At 39.2% G+C, this 21,294-nt stretch overlaps 1 protein-coding gene across 1 annotated transcript in view; it reads right to left on the bottom strand.

The window, feature by feature from the left end:
- LOC136884696 (gastrula zinc finger protein XlCGF46.1) overlaps positions 1 to 21,085 on the bottom strand; it is a 28,711-nt gene extending 7,626 nt beyond the window's left edge. The window contains exons 1-4 of the mRNA XM_067156972.2: positions 21,019 to 21,085; positions 15,801 to 15,889; positions 11,385 to 11,504; positions 6,760 to 6,843 (exon numbers count right to left, since the gene is read on the bottom strand). Of these exons, the coding sequence (XP_067013073.2) occupies positions 6,760 to 6,843; positions 11,385 to 11,504; positions 15,801 to 15,869 (273 nt within the window). The 5' untranslated portion in view covers positions 15,870 to 15,889; positions 21,019 to 21,085. The remainder of the gene's footprint in view (positions 1 to 6,759; positions 6,844 to 11,384; positions 11,505 to 15,800; positions 15,890 to 21,018) is intronic.
- Positions 21,086 to 21,294: the final 209 nt, after the last annotated feature.

The raw sequence follows: 21,294 nt of genomic DNA, 5'->3' as shown, positions 1-21,294 counted from the left end.
AAGAATGTCATCGAGAGTTCGTGGAAGCTGTGGACTGTAATGTCGTTCCACATCGAACCGTTGTGAAAAGGGTAGCAGCATTTCAGCATGAACAAGAAGCAAGCAGCACCATGCAACAGTTGGAAGACCTGCCAGTGCCGAGACTGATGTGTCGCGTGCAGTAATTACCCAGTGCAGAAGATTTTTTTTTCCAATTGTTTTACGTCGCACCGACACAGATAGGTCTTACGGCGACGTTGGGACAGGAAAGGGCTAGGAATGGGAAGGAAGCGGCCGTGGCCTTAATTAAGGTACAGCCCCAGCATTTGCCTGGAGTGAAAATGGGAAACCACGGAAAACCATTTTCAGGGCTGCTGACAGTGGGGTTCGAACCTACTATCTCCCGAATACTGGATACTGGCCGCACTTAAGCGACTGCAGCTATCGACTTCGGTAGAACAGAAGATGGACACTGCTTGAGTTATAAGCAAAAGCAGGCACTGAAGAGTGAACTATCCACAGAATTTTATGGGAAGATCATCATGTCCATAAAAATGCATCACGGTGAGTGCCATGTGCACTTGCTTCACGTGCAAAATTGGACACGGTACACCATATGCTCTGACCAATTGGTACGCTACATGCAGGAAGGTGAGCAAATACTAGAGAGAATAGTGACCATGGATGACTTCTGGACGAGCGTGTATGAACCAGAGCTCAAACACCAGTATGCAGAATGACGATATGCAGGATCACCACAAAGACAGGAAGTTCCAGCAAAACATCCACCCCCACACCCCCATGCAGCTGATAGTCGTTTTGGCTTACGACATCAGAGGCGTGACTGCATATCATTTTGTTCCACATGGCACAACAGTAACAGCAATACTGAATGACATCATAGTCAGTGTCAACAGCAAAGACAGGATAGTGCTAGTGGGCAATTTCAATGTGGGAGTTGGAAATAGAGCTGAAGAATATGAGAAGGTGGTGGGTAAATATGGCAAAGACATGGAAGTTAATAGGAATGGGAAGCATTAACTGGACTTCTGTGCTAGTACAGTGATCTCCCCAGAAATTTTCGTCAGTCAGGTGGCAGAATGAGTAGCCGGACGGGGTAAACTATGTAAAAAATATAATTTCAATTATTCCCCTCTCGGCATTAATAATATCAGATAGTAAACATTAACTGTATAATCAAACTATTTTAGTGTTATTATCACAAACAAGACATAACAGAGTATTTTGAACTTCTAGTGTTCTACAGGTCATTCATAATCACGTTACACTGGGGTTTACCACTCGGTTGCTGTGGAGTGCCATAGGGCTTTGAAACGTCATGCGAAATCGAGTGCTCACATGCGATTCTTTGCTACTCCAGACACCGCTCGCACACGACACTACGTGATAGTCAAGCTAAAAACTTAAACTCCAATCTAATTGATGCAATTATGCTGACAATAATGAAGATTTATCATTTAAATAAACCGTTTTACAGTATTTATGTTTTGATTTGGAGCACTCAATGACTCAAATATGCATTAATATTATGTAACTAGCCCAAATCTAGGTAATGTTAGCTGAGCAGTCTGTAAAAATGGCCCATTAAAAAGGTCCTAGGGGGAGCACTGTAGTATGCAATTAGCAGTTACGAATACATCCTTCAAGCATAAAGCTATTCACTGTCATACACGAGACGGTAGGGGATCAAGGACATGAAAATGAAAGAGTCTCTAGGCCTTGCAAACCTAATACCGTCGGAGTAGGAAAAGAATAAGAACCGACTACAGGGAGGTCAGATAGGAAAGATGAAAGTAAAGAGCCTAACACAAGTGGAAGCAATGCCAGACTCAGCTAGGAGAACTGTGGTCTCCAACCCAAGCTGCCAAGATGAGTGCCCCAGAACACCCTCCTAAATAATAATAATAATAATAATAATAATAATAATAATAATAATAATAATAATAATAATAATAATAATAATAATAATAATAATCCACAGCCTGTTTCAGTCATTCGACCAGGACAGGAATGGAATGAATGAAGCGCCCATCTAGCGGCAATCCTCTGGGGCAATGATTAATGAAATGAAATGATAGTGGAGAGTGTTGCTGGAATGAAAGATGACAGGGAAAACCGGAGTACCTGCAGAAAAACCTGTCCTGCCTCTGCTTTGTCCAGCACAAATCTCACATGGAGTGACCGGGATTTCAACCACGGTATCTAGCGGTGAGAGGCCAGCGTGCTGCCGCCTGAGCCAAGGAGACTTCAATAATAATAATAATAATAATAATAATAATAATAATAATAATAATAATAATAATAATAATAATAATAATAATAATAATAATAATAATAATAATAATAATAATAATAATAATAATTTATTATAATAATATTTATTATAATATTTATAATATTTATTATAATAATTTATTATTATTATTATTATTATTATTATTATTATTATTATTATTATTATTATTATTATTATTAATTATCGTTCAGGCCATCTATGGATCACGTTTTACAGTCTTTACGTTATTTTTCACCAGTCCTGACTTCACATTCTGCCAGTACTTCTTCATCCTTGCACTGACTTCTTTCTTCTGTTCTTCTGTGTAGGTTCTCTTCTTCTTCTTCACAAGTTCTTCCCCAGTCTCCTGAAAACCCTTGAACTCCTTCACTTTTTGTCTAAATTTGTTTCTGTCCAGTACGTCCTCTTTTTCTACTCCTATCCTGGCCAGGTCGGTCCTTACTTCCCGAAACCATTTTGGTTCCGTCTTCCTTAGGCTGAAGAAGCTGAAAATCCTTTTTGTCAGTCGGTTGGTGTCCATTCTCTGTAGATGTCCATAAAATTGAAGCCTTCGCTTTTTCATCAATACGACGACTTCCTCTGTCTTCTGGTATAGTTCTTTGTTGGGTCTAAGTCTCCTCTCCCCACCTTTCATTTTCAGGCCCAAGATCTTCCGGAGCATTTTCCTCTCTTTCTTTCTGATGTTCTCTAGATCTCCCTTTCCAATCATGTCCAATGTTTCTGCTGCGTATAAGCATTCAGGTCTGATGACTGTGTCCAGATGTCTTAATTTGGCTCCATATGACAAAGCTTTCTTGTTGTAGGTGTCTCTAGTAAGCTGATACGCTGTTTCCATTTTTCTCGCTCGTTCTATCCATTCTCTTGAACTATTTCTCCAAGATACTTGAAGCTCTTTACTCTTTTGACTTTCCCCTCTTTCAACTTTAACATTTGGGGAGCCTCTTTGATGTTGGTCATAAATTCAGTCTTACTGTATGATATTTGCAGTCCAGTCATTTCTGCTATGCTATGGAGTTGTTCCACTCTTTTCTTTGCTATTTCTATGTCACTGGCAAAGACTGCGATATCATCAGCATATGCCAGGCAGTCTATCCGTATAGCACCTGCCCCTCTTCCAATACGGAATGCTTCTTTGTCTGGGATTCCTTCTTTCCATTTCCTTATCACCTTTTCCAAGACACAGTTAAAGAGAATTGGTGAGAGTCCATCCCCTTGTCTCACACCAGTCTTGACTTCAAAGGACTCCGATATTTCACCCATGAACTTGACCTTTGACTTGGTATTGGTAAGTGTCTGTTTGATGATATTCCTTGTTTTACTGTCCACACCAAATTCTTCCAGTATTCCGAATAACGTCTCTCTATCTACTGAATCGTAGGCCTTCTTAAAATCCACGAAGACTACAACATATTTGCTTCGCCCCAGCATCTTGTACTTTATGATGTTCTTGAGATTAAAAATCTGCTCAGCGCATGATCTGCCTTTCCGGAATCCAGCTTGGTACTCGCCCAGTTCTTCATCGAGTCTTTCTTCAACCCTGGTTTGAAGGGCTTTAGACAGCATTTTATATGGGACCGAAAGCAGCGAAATTCCTCTATAATTATTGACATCCTTCTTGTTCCCTTTTTTTTGTAATGGATGTATTAAAGCAGTTAGCCAGTCTTCTGGAATTCTTTCCGTTTCCCAAATAATTTTAAATAAATGGGTCAATGATGAGATTAATTCTGCATTTCCCATTTTGAGCAGTTCTGCCACAATACCGTCTTCACCTGCTGCCTTGTTATTTTTTAGCTCCTGGATGATTTTGGATACCTCACGTTCGTCAGGTGGCTTTGAATTTGGCATTGTCACCTGCGGTCGCTTAATTGCCAGTCTTTCTTGTGGACCGTCACAATTCAGTAATCTTTTGAAATATCTGGCGAGAATTTGACAGTTTTCCTTATTGTTCATTCCTAGTTTACCCTCTTCATCCTCAAAACATAGACCAGGTGATTTATATCCTTTTAACCGTGACTTAAAGGTCTGATAGAAATTTCTGGTGTTATTTTTCTGGAAATCTTCTGAGGTCTTCTTCAGCTGATCTGTTTCATATTGTCTTTTCGCTTGCCTGAAAGTTTGTGCTGTCAATTTTCTTTGATCTCTGAAGGCAATCAAGTCACAGTTCCTTCTGGTGGAACTCCATTTCTTCCATGCCTCCATTCTGCGCAAGAGTGCATCTTCACATGTTTCATTCCACCATTCACGTTTCTTTCGTTTCGCCAAGAGAATGGTTTTACTTGCAGCATGTTTAATATTGTCTCGAATGTCATCCCAGTTTACTGAATTCATGTTTTCCAGCTCTTTTTGGTATTGATGCTTTATTTCCTCACTAAGTTTTAACCTTCCCACATCGTATCTTGGTACTCTTTTCTCCTTTCGTCTTTTCCTGACTGGGAGAAGTCTCATCTTTATTTTGGTTAAATAATGATCAGAATCAACTTGGGCACCTCGTAATACTTTCACGTTCATGATTTCTTTTTGCGCTTGTTTAGAGATCGCCACATGGTCAATTTGGAATTCACCCGGAATCGGATTGGGAGATCTCCACGTTTTTTGTTTTCTTGGCAAGTGTCTGAATTTAGTTGACATGAGTTGTAGATTAAAGGCTCGGCACAACTCAATAAGCCTCTCTCCATTCCTGTTTGTCCGCCTGTGTGCCGGATATTCCCCTACTATTTTTCTGAACTTTTTCTCTCTTCCTATCTGAGCATTGAAGTCCCCCATTAATACCTTCACATTTCTTTCGGGAATCCGGGAGATCTGATCTTCCAATTCCTCCCAAAAACTATCAACTTTGTCTGCTTTTTTTCGGTTGTCTTCATTGGTCGGGGCGTGGGCATTGATTAATGTGTACGTTTTGTTTCCACATCCTAAATGCAGAAATGATAGGCGTTCAGAGAAACTCTCGAAACCTACAACGGAGTCTATTAAACACTTGTCTACAATGAATGCTGTTCCGAATAGTGGGAGAGATTTAGTTTGGTCCACTATGATGGCTGGTTTTCCTTTAAATATCCTAAACTTTCCAGTATCGAGTAAGTCCTCGTCTCTGTATCTTGTTTCTTGAACAGCCAAAACTCTTATTTCCCTTTCTTCCATTGTCTTTGTTAGTTCTTTCAATTTTCCGACCTTAAGTAGTGAGTTTACGTTCAGAGTTCCTAGCCAGAACTTGCGTTTCATCTTGAGTCTGTGGTTCCCAGGGGACTCCGACTTCCCCTCGCGTTGTGGTGCAGGCTCTCCAGAACCCTTTGGCCTGCTTGCGCCACTTATCGTGGCGGTGGATTTCCCTTTTGGGCTGCCACCTGGAGTAGTTTCATCAATGCACTGGTAGTCCATAACGCGTTAACTGTCTAATCATTAGACGTGGCGAAGCAAGAATTGCTTCGCAGATATAGAACTGAGATTGTAAGTCCCAGAGCTTCCATTAACAGCCACCCCTAACATGGGATAACAGACGCTGACCAGCAAGCCGCCCGATGCGGGAACAGACACCATAGCTGGATTTGTGGTTCATTGCCCCTTCCGCCTCACTTGCCATACCAAAGAACTTCTTCTCTGCCAAGTCAACCGTTGAGGTCTTCACCATAACCCCGGCAAGGGCTCTCCATACTTATTACCCCTGGAGAGAGGGTGTCCCAGTATTATAAAGCCCCCAGGAACTGGGCTGCCTATTGGTCCGAGGGTTCCTTTCCGTGGTTTTAGAACCAGCCCACATTTCTGTGAGCCCCTTATCCGCCACCTTGTTGATGTTAGCTGGTGGGCGTGAGCCCGGGACGGTTGAATCATTCATTTTGATTCACCTTCACCGTAAGGGTTGTTAGTCCAAACGGGTAGCTGATGTTCTGCTATGATGTTTATTATTATATTATCACAGACCACCAAGATGGCTCCCAGCAGTAGGCTAAGATCTGTTGCCTTAGAGACGCCTCAATGGAAGAGTGGAATGATATATCTAGTTGGTAGTATCTATGGAGACCAAGAAAATAATAATAATAACAATAATAATAATAATAATAATAATAATAATAATAATAATAATAATAATAATAATAATAATTGCATGTCCTTAATTACAACACGCAAGCATTTTGATTTGATGCCATTCAGATTGCCCACAAGTCAATTTTGACATTCAAGTTTTATACTCTACCTGATAACAGAGAAATGGAGCTCTGGTGGGTGATTGATGGCCGAATTTTAATTAATTCTGTTGGGTAAACTCTAAATACATCAATAAATACCTTTACTATTATGACATATAATGCCAAACAAACTCTTTTCCACCTTTTAAAAATCTGACTACTGCTCTCAGGATTGAACTCATGATCTTGGGATCTGGGATCAACACTCTACCACTAATCCACAGAGGGAGCTAACTAATAACTAACAAGCATCAAAAATAAAAAAATGTGTGTGCTTCTTACCTGAACACGAACATTTGAACTATCATCGTCTTCCTCGTCTTCATCATGCGTTCTGTTCTCTGCATCTTCATCGTCGTCATCATCCTGAAATTCAGGTCAAGTTTATTTTTATCAATATATCACAGTAGTTCAGAGGACTCAGAAATTTAAGTATCTCAGTGAATGGATTGAACCCAACTTATCAGAAAGAGCATCATTATACGTGAGAGTCAACAAGCTGGAACTGGCCTATCGACTGACAAAGAACACTTATAAAGAAAACTGCCCTTCACGCAACCTGAAACTACACTACACTACACTACACATCAGACATACCACCAGAAGCTATAGATGCCATGGAGTATCTTTCATATAACTGAAGAGGTTTGATGGAGAAACTGGAAATCAGAGAGAGGAGAATTCTCAGGAAGATCTTAGGTTCGGTAAAGGAAGATGAAGAATTCCGTAGATGACAAAATTCCAAGCCCTACAAATATACAGAGAGACTCTCTGATTGTGCTAGGAAAAGGAGAGTAGCTTTCTATGGCCATATAGTAAGACTGCCTCCCAAAAGATTGACTCATCGCCTGTTTATCTTCTGGCAGAAGAAGAAGATTCCTACCACTTGGCTGAGAGAAACTGAGAAGGACATTGAAGAAATGGGAAAATATCAGATCTTCAAGATAGACAGTTTGTACGACGTACCCTGAAAGAAGTCCATAGATTTCAGGAAAAACTCCAGAAGAAAGGTACCCCTGGACAGACGAAATAAAGGTGTTACATCACCAGAAAATGCTAGAATGCTGGGCAAAGATCAAAGCCCAACAGTTGAACAAGCGTGATCCAAAGTAGGCCCATTCGAACCAAGAAGAAAGAAGAATATCACAGTAGTTCAACCAAAAGGGATTAGTTCATAATCTGTTTAATTTTCAATGATAGTGTGAGAAACCTGGAGTAGAGGAAGGAACTACAAATAAAGTGTAAAGAGGCATTGTATAAGATGTACCGACATATGCAGTGGAGACCTGGGCACTGACAAAAAGACAGGAGAATAAAATTCAGACCAGCTAAATGAAAATTTTTAAGATGATGGGAAAAACTAAGAGACAGTAAGAAATTAGGATGTCAGGAAGGAAATCAGAGTGGGAAAGCTTTTCGGCAGAATAGAGTGGGATAAACTTACATGGTTTGGACATGTTAAGAGGATGGAAGAAGGAAGGACACGATGATGGAGACCCAGATCAGAAAAAGGACAAGAGGTGGGCTTACACTAAGCTGTCTGATAACGATCAAGAATAGTACGTATAATAAAGAAGAAACCTGGATTGGAACACAGTTAAGAAGGAACAGTGTTGGTCAGGTAGAGGGAGATGGAAAGGTGCCATAAACATCTCAACCCGGCGGCAACTGGATGAGGGAAATAGTGCTAACCATTACGCTATGGATAAAAAAATTCCATAAGAATAAATAAGAATAGAATTGCTATAAGGAATGCTTTGACCAGTTGTCTGATGAGTGCAAAAAAGTTCCACAACTCGGGCTCAGATATATCTGCCCATTTATTTTGTTTCTTCTTCTTCTTCATGTGCCATGTCCTCGCAGAACGTTGGCGATCAGTAGCATGATCTGTTGTTTGTTCACAGCTGTTCTGAACGGAGTAAAGCTTGGTCACCCCAAACCACTGGCTCAAGTTGCCGAGCCATGATGTTTCTCAATGTGGAGATTGTTCCAGCAATATCAAATTAAGTATTTCATTACCAACTAGAGGACCCGTCTTGATACGCCTGCCGTGTCATATTGTTTTGGCTGCCCTTTTCAATGGTTTAATGAAGATTTAATAAGAAGCGCATTATGGTATGCCACAGTTTGCAGACAGAATGCATCCATTCTGACATCATGCCACATATTCGCTTATTCTTATCCTGCAGTTCTTGATGTAAAGCTTGGTATTGTTTTGTAGAAGGCGGTGATACTTTTAATCGCAGTTCTTCTATATAGAACGGTTGTCCTTGTTATTTGCTTTATGTCGCACCGACACAGATAAGGCTTTTTTTCTTTTTTTTACAACTTGCTTTACGTCCCACAGACACAGACAGGTCTTATGGCGCCCGGTGTAGATAGGTCTTATGGCGAGGATGGAATACAAAAGGGCTAGGAGTAGGAAGGAGGCGACCATGGTCTTAATGAAGGTACAGCTCCAGCATTTGCCTGGTGTGAAAATGTGAAACCACGGAAAGACTTAGGAATGGGAAGGAAGCGGCCGTGGCCTTAATTAAGGTACAGCCCCAGCATTTGCCTGGTGTGAAAATGGAAAACCATGGAAATCCATCTTCAGGGCTGCCGACAGTGTGGCTCAAACCCACTATCTCCCGGCTGCAAGCTCACAGCTGCACGACCCTTACCGCACGGCCAACTCGCCCGGTGCAGATAGGTCTTATGGCGACGATGGAACAGGAAAGGGCTAGGAGTAGGAAGGAAGCGACCATGGTCTTAATGAAGGTACAGCTCCAGCATTTGCCTGGTGTGAAAATGTGAAACCACGGAAAACCATCTTCAGGACTGCTGACAGTGGGGTTTGAACCCACTATCTCCCGAATGCAAGCTCACAGCTGTGCACCCCTAACCACACGGCCAACGCACTCTGTGAGAACGGTTGTCTTGTGAGCTCATAGGTTAGTCTCAAAGGAGCGTTTTTGCCAGGCAGATAACTTTTTTAAGATACATGGTCTTCACTCTTTCTAGAGTAGCTAGGTTATCCTTCAATAGGTGTTCCCAGAAAATGTCTAAGGCGCATTTCATGATGGGGTTTGTTTGTACGTAGATTTTTTTCTCTTAGTGGCATGTAAGTTATTAGGAATACTCTGCCACCTGTCAAATATATTTGGAAGCCAGGAAAGGTTAGAGAATCAGAGAGTATCTAGCAGGGAATAGTAGTCTCCCTGATCAGAGAAAGTGTATATTCTCCGGCTTGACAGGTAGTTATCAAACATGGCTGCATGCAATGACATTTCTAAGAATGAAAATAACATATATCAGAATATTAATGAAAGAGTTAGTCGCTTAGAAACCTGCTAAGTAGACAATGTATTGCGGGTTAAGGTAAGCCTTCGCCTGAAATTATTGGAGTGATCATTTAATAATTTGATTTTATGATTACTCAAAGTTGGCTGAATTTAGTATCTCATGATTCACCGGCAGATAATTCTAAAGAGATTAAAACTAAAATGAAGCAAATGTATTCAGTAGAATGGACGGACGGATTTGCCAAAGCTGTTTTTAGTAAACTCTTAATATATAGATTAAACCTTTGAGTAACTTCACAACAATACTGCATCAAGGCCACCAATTTCAGTGAATTTATAACCATTAGGTTCTTCAGTCTGTCAAAATAATAATAATAATAATAATAATAATAATAATAATAATAATAATAATAATAATAATAGGTGGTGGTGGTAATTATTGTTTAAAGAGGAAGTGCAACTAGGCAACCATCCTCTATTAGCGCTAGTCAGAGAAAATGTTTGAAGGGGTCTGACAATTTAAAAAATGAAGGTATCGGCCAAAGGAAGACAAGGTCCATGAAGGGCGTGAAAATGAAAGACTCCCTAAGCCTTGACACCTAATACCGTCGAGGTCAGAAAAGAACAAGAGTTGACCGAGAGACGTTGCCTACGATAAATGAATGTGAGGAGCCTGACTGAAAAAATTAAGTGGAAGCAATGCCAGGACTCAACTAAGAACCCCATGGTCACCAACCCACACTCCCAAGTTAGGAACCCTTGGCCCCTTGTAGTCTCCTCTTATGACAGGCAGGAGATACTGTGGACGTTATTCTACTGCCCCCACCCACAGGGTGGTAATAATAACAGTAGTAAAATAATAATAATAATAATAATAATAATAATAATAATAATAATAATAATAATAATAATAAAAATAATAATAATGCTGGCAAATTGTTTGAGGCAAGTGTTAAGAAAACTCCTAAAAGAAGCTGGAAGGTGATTAACAATGATCTGTAAGTAGAAACTACTAGATTTTTTCCTACTTTCTTTTATAATTTTGCTTTGCACTGCACCGACACAGATAGGTCTTATGGTGACAATGGGATAGGAAAGGGCTAGGACCGGGAAGGAAGTGACAGTGGCCTTATCTAAGGTACACACTTGCCTGGTGAGAAAATGGGAAACAACAGAAAACCATCTTCGAGCCTGCCAACAGTGGGGTTCGAAGCCACTATCTCTCAAATGCAATCCTAACCGCACAGCCACTTGCTTGGTACTACTAGAATCTTCTGCAGAAAGAGTGCAACTAGTACACGCCAGTCAGTCTCTAGTGTGTCATTCGTAAATGAAAGTAAGCAGTTACGAGACAGTCGCAAGTCCATCAAGAATCATTCATCGGGAGCAAGTCTGTCAGACAGCTGCACAGAGTTCTGTGAGGCTTGCTAGTTGTGGAGAACAGGGGGTTGTGTCAAGTGGAAAATTTGAACTTGTAATCATCTATAAATAGTAGTTCAATAAATTTAATTGATAGTAAAACACATGGCTTTGTTGTGTAGTGATTTACGTTTTCAGGGCCCTGATAACCTGCCACAGTGCCAATCAACTGATCATGCAATAATAGCAATACATAAATCCTACCTCAGATAAGTCCTCATCTATAGGTTCCAATTTTACTTCCGGTTCTGGAAGTGCAATGAATTCTGTGTCAACCACAGAACTTGCATCTTGTTCAGCTTTTGAATCCTTAGTAGTCATCTCCTGAAAATAAATAATCATTCAAGCTCTTAAGTCTTTAGGCTCTTTCAATTGTGAAATTACCAGCGTTTTGCCCCAGTGCAGAATGTTTAGTCACCAATCAATATATATATCACTGGATTAGAAATACAGGAAATTTCCTGTTTTATGCTTTGTCCGTATTGTCGACCTTAATGTGGTTGTTAAATAGTAGAAAAGTCCAACCTTTACAATAAAAGTTCAAAATGTTTATTTTCAGTATTACATGTTTCATTCCTTTTTAAAACATCTCCAGCTTGAACTCAATCATTGATAATATTAAAAACAAGGGTCCTATGAAATAATCATCTTCAATTTTAAGATGCTATGTTAACATGACGCAGATGTATTTTAAATCATTCAATTTATCACCATAAGTGCAATTTTATAATATTTTAACTTTGTACATTTTCACCTACAATGTTATCTTGTTTTTAATATTACTTGTATCAATGATTGATTTTAAGGTAATGATGTTCTAAAAAAGAACAAAACATATACTTGTATTACTGAATATAAACATTTTTGAACCTGTATTGTATTGTATTGGGTAGGAGATAGGGATTTGCGCTCAGATGGCCTTCAATTAAACCGCAGTGGTACGTTATAAGTTAGGAAATTTGTTTGGAAGGGTAATAGGGAGGTACATTCAGGGAAACAGGGTGGCCTAGGGAGCGGTGATAAGGGAACAGGGAATCAAGTAGGGATAACATAAAATTGTTAGTGTTGAACTGTAGATGTATTGTAAAGAAAATAATAGAATTAAGTAATTTAATAGATATATATTTACCAGATATTGTAATAGGAGTTGAATCATGGCTGAGAAATGATATAATGGATGCTGAAATTTTCTCACGGCACTGGAGTGTGTATCGTAGAGATAGGATAGGAATGGTGGGAGGGGGAGTATTCATTCTGGTGAAAGAAGAATTTTTAAGCTACGAAAAAGTTAAAGATGAGACATATGAAATTCTAGGTGTAAGGCTCATTTCTAAAGATAATAGGCAACTTGATATATTTGGAGTGTACAGACCGGGAAAAGGTAGCACTGTCACGGATTCGGAATTATTTGATAGGACAGTCAGCTATGTGGGAAACGACATGGAAAGAAATATGATTGTAGCGGGAGATCTGAATTTGCCAGATGTCAATTGAGAAGGAAATGCGAACAACAGGAAGCATGACCAACAAATGGCAAATAAGTTAATATGGGAAGGACAGCTGATTCAGAAAGTGATGGAACCAACCAGAGGGAAAAATATCCTGGATGTAGTGCTGATAAAACCAGATGAGCTCTATAGGGAAACCGAAGTAATAGATGGTATTAGTGATCTTTTTTTTTTTTTTGCTAGGGGCTTTACGTCGCGCCGACACAGATAGGTCTTATGGCGACGATGGGATAGGAAAGGCCTAGGAATTGGAAGGAAGCGGCCGTGGCCTTAATTAAGGTACAGCCCCAGCATTTGCCTGGTGTGAAAATGGGAAACCACGGAAAACCATGAATTAGTGATCATGAACCTGTTTTTGTCGTAGTTAAAAATAAATGTGATAGAAAGGAAGGTCTTAAAAAGTAGGACTATTAGGCAGTACCATATGGCTGATAAAGCAGGCATGAGGCAGTTTCTAAAAAGTAACTATGACCGGTGGAAAACGTTAAATAAAAAATGTAAACAGACTCTGGGATGGGTTTAAAGAAATTGTTGAGGAATGCGAAAAGAGGTTTGTACCTTTAAGGGTGGTAAGGAATAGTAAAGACCCACCTTATTACAACAGAGAAATAAAGAGACTAAGAAGGAGGTGCAGACTGGAAAAAAAAAAACAGAGTTAGAAATGGCTGTGGAAGTACGGAGAAATTGAAGGGACTTACTAGAAAATTGAATCTATCAAAGAAGGCAGCTAAGGATAACATGATGCCAAGCATAATTGGCAGTCATACACATTTTAGTGAAAAATGGAAGGGTATGTATAGGTATTTTAAGGCAGAAACAGGTTCCAAGAAGGACATTCCAGGAATAATTAATGAACAAGGGGAGTGTGTATGTGAGGATCTTCAAAAGGCAGAAGTATTCAGTCAGCAGTATGTAAAGATTGTTGGTTACAAGGATAATGTTGAGATAGAGGAGGAGACTAAGGCCAAAGAAGTATTAAAATTTACATATGATAACAATGACATTTACAATAAGATACAAAAGTTGAAAACTAGAAAAGCAGCTGGAATTGATCGGATTTCCGGGGATATACTAAAGACAATGGGTTGGGATATAGTACCATATCTGAAGTACTTATTTGATTATTGTTTGGTCGGAGGAGCTATACCAGATGAATGGAGAGTTGCTATAGTAAGCCCTGTGTATAAAGGAAAGGGTGATAGACATAAAGCTGAAAATTACAGGCCAGTAAGTTTGAGGTGCATTGTATGTAAGCTTTGGGAAGGCATTCTTTCTGATTATATTAGACATGTTTGTGAAATTAATAACTGGTTCGATAGAAGGCAGTTCGGTTTTAGGAAAGGTTATTCCACTGAAGCTCAATTTGTAGGATTCCAGCAAGATATAGCAGATGTCTTGGATTCTGGAGGTCAAATGGACTGTATTGCGATTGACCTGTCTAAAGCATTTGATAGGATGGATCATGGGAGACTACTGGCAAAAATGAGTGCAAATGGACTAGACAAAAGAGTGACTGAATGGGTTGCTATATTTCTAGAAAATAGATCTCAGACAATTAGAGTAGGTGAAGCTTTATCTGACCCTGTAATCATTAAGAGGGGAATTCCTCAAGGCAGTATTATTGGACAGTTATGTTTTCTTATATATATAAATGATATGAGTAAAGGAGTGGAATCGGAGGTAAGGCTTTTTGCAGATGATGTTATTCTCTATAGAGTGATAAATAAGTTACAAGATTGTGAGCAACTGCAGCGTGACCTCGAAAATGTTGTGAGATGGACAGCAGGCAATGGTATGTTGATAAACGGGGCTAAAAGTCAGGTTGTGAGTTTCACAAATAGGAAAAGTCCTCTCAGTTTTAATTATTGCGTTGATGGGGTGAAAGTTCCTTTTGGGGATCATTGTAAGTATCTAGGTGCTAATATAAGGAAAGATCTTCATTGGGGTAACCACATAAATGGGATTGTAAATAAAGGGTACAGATCTCTGCACATGGTTATGAGTGTGTTTAGGGGTTGTAGTAAGGATGTAAAGGAGAGGGCATATAAGTCTCTGGTAAGACCCCAACTAGAGTATGGTTCCAGTGTATGGGACCCTCACAAGGATTACCTGATTCAAGAACTGGAAAAATTCCAAAGAAAAGCAGCTCGATTTGTTCTGGGTGATTTCCGACAAAAGAGTAGTGTACAATTAAAGGATGAAAGTTTTTAACATTAAAAAAGAGTAGTGTTACAAAAATGTTGCAAAGTTTGGGTTGGGAAGAATTGAGAGACAGAAGAACTGCTTGACTAAGTGGTATGATTACATATAACTATATCATAAGTGGTATGATGTTATTCTCTATAGAGTGATAAATAAGTTATTATAAGTGGTATGTTCCAAGCTGTCAGCGGAGAGACGGTGTGGAATGACATTAGTAGACGAATAAGTTTGAGTGGCGTTTATAAAAGTAGGAAAGATCACAATATGAAGATAAAGTTGGAATTCAAGAGGACAAACTGGGGCAAATATTCATTTATAGGAAGGGGAGTTAGGGATTGGAATAACTTACCAAAGGAGACATTCAATAAATTTCCAATTTCTTTGAAATCATTTAGGAAAAGGCTAGGGAAACAACAGATAGGGAATTTGCCACCTGGGCGACTGCCCTAAATGCAGATCAGTAGTGATTGATAGTGACCAAAAAAATTAACAGAACACATTTTTGAATGTATGCCATAACTTACTGATAATTAGCAATGCTACCAGATATACCTGTATTCTTTAAATATAAATTACACAGCAAAACTAAATTTGATTCTCATTCACTCTTACAAACCAAACTTAAACGTCTGAACAGTGTCAGAAACAAAGTGGGGAAAAGCCACTCATGCAGTTTGGTTTTCTTCCGAGTATGGGAGCTTTAGTATCATGTACGCCCTCCATAAGCATCCTTTCAAGGCACAATGGTAATTAAGGCTTTTCACAGCTGCAGATAAAGAATAGGAGCTATTTTGCTTCTTTTTTTTTTAATCTGCAGCTGTGAAAGCCTTCTGTTCATCTTTCTCTCAATTTAAAGATGATGTGAAATCTTATTCTTCCTAAGTCATACCAAACATAATTTAAAACTCACCATGGAGACAGAACCCCTGTCCTCTTCTATCCACACAGGTTCACACTTTATGGCTACATCACCCTCCATTATGAAGATAACGTCCAATCCTTGAAAAATAAAAATCAGCCGTTAGTTACACACATATCACACCTTAAAAATTTCCATCAGTCAACATGGAGCCCAAGGAACCCATGACAGCCAATCAAAGGTACACGTGCCACAACTGGCACACGCAAAAATATAAGTGGCACTTGCAAAATTGTAATACATACCAACTGAATAATATATTTAAAATTATTTGGTTCAATAGAGGCTTTCAAAGCAAAAGATCATTCTTTTTCAATTTTTCACAGAATATTTCCAATTTTTAGAAAAGCCAGTTCATAGGGCTTCAGTCCGACTCGTTGGCTGAATGGTCAGCGTACTGGCCTTCGATTCAGAGGGTCCCGGGTTCGATTCCCGGCCGGGTCGGGGATTTTAACCTTCATTGGTTAATTCCAGTGGCCCGGGGAATGGGTGTTTGTGCTTTCCCCAACATCTCTGCAACTCACTCACCACACATAACACTATCCTCCACCACAATAACACGCAATTATCTACACATGGCAGATGCCGCCCACCCTCATCAGAGGGTCTGCCGTACAAGGGCTGCACTCGGCTAGAAATAGCCACACGAAATTAAAATATATTATAGGGCTTCAAGAATGAAAAAAGAAAACTTCAACTTTCTTCAAATCCTTCCTCGGTATCTATGAAGGACATCATTCATTATCTGACATACAGACTGAAATTCTGGGGTTTCACAATAACATTACAGTTCACTGGAAGTTCAGGAAGGTCCTTAAAAACCTAGAAATGGCCGATGACCTGCGATGTTAGACCCCTTAAAACAACAAGCAAAAACCTAGAAAACAGAGAATTTGTCATATTCTGGAAGTGTCTTCCTCCCGTTCAATTTTCAACACTGTGAGACAATGCCTTCCAATACTGCTGTAGGTTTCGATCAACCTACATATGTGCAAAAGTTTGTTCTGTTATGAGCAAAGCGAAAAGCATGTATCGGTCTGCAGTATCTCAAAAACCTGCTGCTTTTGGCAACGTCATCTAAGAACCCCAACAAAGAAGAACTGGTGGATTAAGGAAAAGACATCAAAAGCCTCACTAAGAACAGCAATGTAGCCAAAGAAGATGACCAATACAGGGTGGCAGTTAAAACCACCTCCACCCCCCAGTTACTAAAATTTTTCCAAAAAGTAGGGCACAACATCTAGAACTGGAACACCATCCCAACAAGTAGCGCACCAAATCCTGCTATAGAAGGCACAAAGAACAAGGCTCTTATGTTCTTAGCGGCTAAGTCACTCACTCAGACAATACTACCACGGGCTAATGTAAGTCCAACGTACTAGCATACAGGTTAGAAATATAATTTGGCACGGTTTGTTAGTGCATTAACCCCTCGCGAGTGACAAGACCATTCATCTGAACAAAACCACTGGTCTGGATTGGTTAGATCATTGGTCTGGACAGACCACATTTCAACAGCAAGGAAAGGGGGTAGGCTGCAAAGCGGCCTCTAGTATCTTCCGGGAACACAACAGATGCCACCATTCATTTAGAATCTTTTATTACGGTATGGTTCAAAATGACGTGCATCTACGTAAGTAAATGTATTGAATTATGGGAAAGATACCATACTGAATAACTTCTGTTTCACAATTTTGCTTTACGTTGCACCACCACAGATAGATAGGTCTTACGGCGAGGGGTAGGAAAGAGCAAGGAATGGTAAGGAAGTAACTGTGGCCTTAATTAAGGTGCAGCTCCAGCATTTGCCTGCTATGAAAATGGCAAATCACGGAAAACCACTTTCAGGGCTGCCAACAGAGATTTTAACCCACCATTTTCCGAATGCAAGCTCACAGCTATGTGACCCTAACCGCACAGCCAACTTGCTCAGTTATTTCTAACTCTTTGCTGAGGGAAAAATTCTCTTTGTTATTTGTTCTATGTTGCACCGACACGGACTGGTCTTATGGTGACAACGGGATAGGAAAGCCCTAGGAATGGGAAAGAAGCGGCAACGGCCTTAATTAAGGTACAGAACCAGCATTTGCCTGGTAGAAAAATGGGAAACCATGGAAAACCATCTTCAGGGCTGCCAACAGTGGGGTTCGAACCCACTAACCCCCCGATGCAAGCTCACAGCTGCGCGCCGGTAACCACATGGCCAAATAGCTCAGTGTGAGGGGAAAAAGGGGAGTGGGGTGTAGTTACAATATGGTAGAGTGGAACATTCAAAACTCTGAATAGAAAAAGTGGCATGCTATGACAGTGTGTTGACCACCCCCACTGTACATAATGGTAAAGAAGTATGAGGCAGTTTTGTGTTAATTTCGGATATTAAAAATAAAATTTCTGACTTCACTATGGCTGGCACCACATAATTTTTAAGTGAAAATTCCATCCCAAGTTTCCACCAGGATTCAAACCTCAGCCATTTGAGTGGAGAGCCAGCAGCTAAACAATTGTAAAATCATGAAAGCTACACCATGTAAATTCCCATACCTTTGATATGCCTTCCAGATCCGACATGATGACCATACTGTAAAAAGTTAGGTTGGTTACATTTAAACGAACGGAAAAAAATCCACCCAATGATCCTCGTCTAGCAGTTACTTTCTGCAAACAGCCTCACCTATCTATCATTGAATATTAGATTTCTTTCATCACTTCCTGAAATATGTACTCATTCCCGTTCATTGCTTGAAACAGCACTGAACTGAACAAATACATACAACAAATCCTTCGAGGATATGGAACGTGCTCCCAGCAGACATCAAGGATTCATCTTTGTCTAGCACATTTAAAACAGCCCATTGTAAATTCTTCCACAGTCTTCATACAGTTAAATTGAATGTATGAGTTAACAATGAGTGAATAAAACCAAATATAAATAAAATATATATCTTAAGCTGTCTCTTCTACATTTCATTCTTTTTTTTTAGATTACATATTAGTTTTTAAAAACAGAGATAGTAACTCAGGAACATTCAGTTCATCTTTCATATTCTTTGGTTAATACATTTTATTTCAAGTTAGTCAACTTATTGTTAACTTAGGTATGGGTATTAATTTACAATTTACAATTTATAATTTTATTAATATTTGGCCCCTTTTTGACTTACACATAATTAGAAATAGAAAATAACCTATCAAAGCAAAAATCCTGGTACCGGTATATAAATAATATTTTTTGCCAATACTGACCTATGGATCAGAATTTTAGACTTCGACAAAAAAGATCTGTGTAGATTACAAGCGACAGAGATATGCTTTCTGTGAAGGATCTTGGGTAAAACGAGGGGGGACAAGATAAGAAATGAAACAATACAAAACATGCTACCGATCAACCCCCTAAAAGAAACTATGGAGAGAAATAGGCTGAAATAGTTCGGCCACGTCAAAAGAATGGGACAAGAAAGATTACCAAGAAGAGGTCCGGAATGGACATGATCTGGAAGAAGACCAATTGGAAGACCACGAGCAAGATGGAGGGATCAGGTGGAAGATGATGTAAATCGGAGAGGACTACAATGGGAGACAGTGATGAACGATAGACTGTGGGGAAAAAAAGAGAAGATTGGAAGAGGCTCTGTGAATGACCAACATAAGCAGAATTAAGTTGATTATTGTGATATTTAAAATAATAATAATAATATAAAAAATCTCAAAATTTGGATGTGATTAATAGTACGAGAGGGCAAAGAGCCCTAACTTCACCATTTTATGAAGACTATTATAAATATTTATGATGCCTTCCAAAAAAAATTACAGAATGAATATGTGAAAAACCTTCAACTACTGTAAATACTGCAATACTGCATATATTGCAACAGTTTTCAATGTATTTTTCCATTGGATTTACGTTGCACCGGCTCCAATAGCTCTTGCAGCAACAATAGAAACAACAGGGCTACTGCTCAGACTGGGAAAGAAGCAATTGTAGCTTTAACAGCTAATGTGAAGATGGGAAACCACACAAAACCATTCTCAGAGCTGCCGACAGTGGGATTTAATCCCATCATCACCCGAATGCAAGCTCACAGCCACATTATCTGAACCACACAGCCAACTCGCTTCGTTTTCCAAAATGAATGTGTGCAGGTATTATTAAAATAACATTAGTAGTTGTGATGGGTAGTTTTGGTAACTGGGTGTTTTACTGAGATATGCAGCTAAAAGGGTTAATGATACCAGCACAAGTTGAAGTTTTACAGAAATCCTACCTTTGAATATAAGGAAAGTAAAATTAACAAATTCCTGAAGAAGACAATTTTTACTCATACAATAATGTATCAGCAGAACTAGAGGAGATGCACCCCAGCTGCAGACTCATCCTTGTACCTCTGCATGATGCTCGCTTGTTGCTAAGGGTAAAGAAACAGCTAAAACTGAGGATTGGCTTGTTTACAGCTTAAGAAGTTAGCCTTCGTTTAAGGGAAAGTTTACACGAATCAAAATTCAAAGCCTGGCTGTCTTAGGGAAATGACAGTATTATAATTCCAATTCTGAAATGAATAACCATATAATTTTGACTAAGGCTTCAGAGGCAGATAAAGTAGCCACTTACAGAATTGCTACAGTGAAAATTATTTATTTAAACAGAAAAGAGAGAACTTAAGATAATAATGGGTGAAGTAAAATAACAATCAATTTAACATGTAAACTATGGACATCTCACTTGCAGACAGAGACTCAAAACAGTATCGACATACTTACTGGCAGTCACCCACCTAAAATTCAAGAAAACAAATTTTATGCTAAGTTCTCCAGTTAAAATGTAGTTCGCGAACCTTTTCTTGAGCCCAAGTTCCCATTCAGCACTATGGAGCTCAGGGATCAAGAAAAGGTTCGCGTACCTTACTTGTTGCAGCCTGAAATAAATTCCAAAATCCGTATGACACCTGAATAATACCTCGTACCTCATTACTACAAAATTACAGTAGTGTTCCAACCTCCAAACAAATTCCATAAATTAATCTTCTTACTTCTGAAAACGATATAGCCGCGCAGACAACATTGCTAAACTTAACTTTGCTGCAAGCCTAATCAAATTAAGAGGTTAAGACAAGCGTAAATCGAGTTAATACCTTTCTATGCGGCATGTAATTTATTCATTTCTTTTCTTTGGGTGAATTAGCAAATGAATCGCATAAAAACGAATCAAACTCACCCTTTTAAACTTTCAGATCTGGCTTCAGTGTTTGTTTACAACTCATGAATAAGCAAGTGACAGCTCTCCACAATCAATAATATATACGCGCTTTGCGCTTTACAGGGAGAACTTAAACATTTACTCTTAGAAATTTCACGAAAGATAAGAGGCAACATAAATAAATGAAAAACAAAACTGTCGCCAAGACTTTTCAGGAGGAAGGGCAACAAATCTTACGTCAGTGTGAAAAGGGGATGTAATAGATAGAATATACAAGAACAAATAGGGAAAAAA

Source organism: Anabrus simplex, chromosome 13, assembly GCF_040414725.1.
Source record: "Anabrus simplex isolate iqAnaSimp1 chromosome 13, ASM4041472v1, whole genome shotgun sequence".
NCBI lineage: Eukaryota > Metazoa > Arthropoda > Insecta > Orthoptera > Tettigoniidae > Anabrus > Anabrus simplex.
The sequence above is the reverse complement of the archived record's forward strand: the minus strand, read 5'-3'. Positions and strand labels throughout refer to the sequence as shown.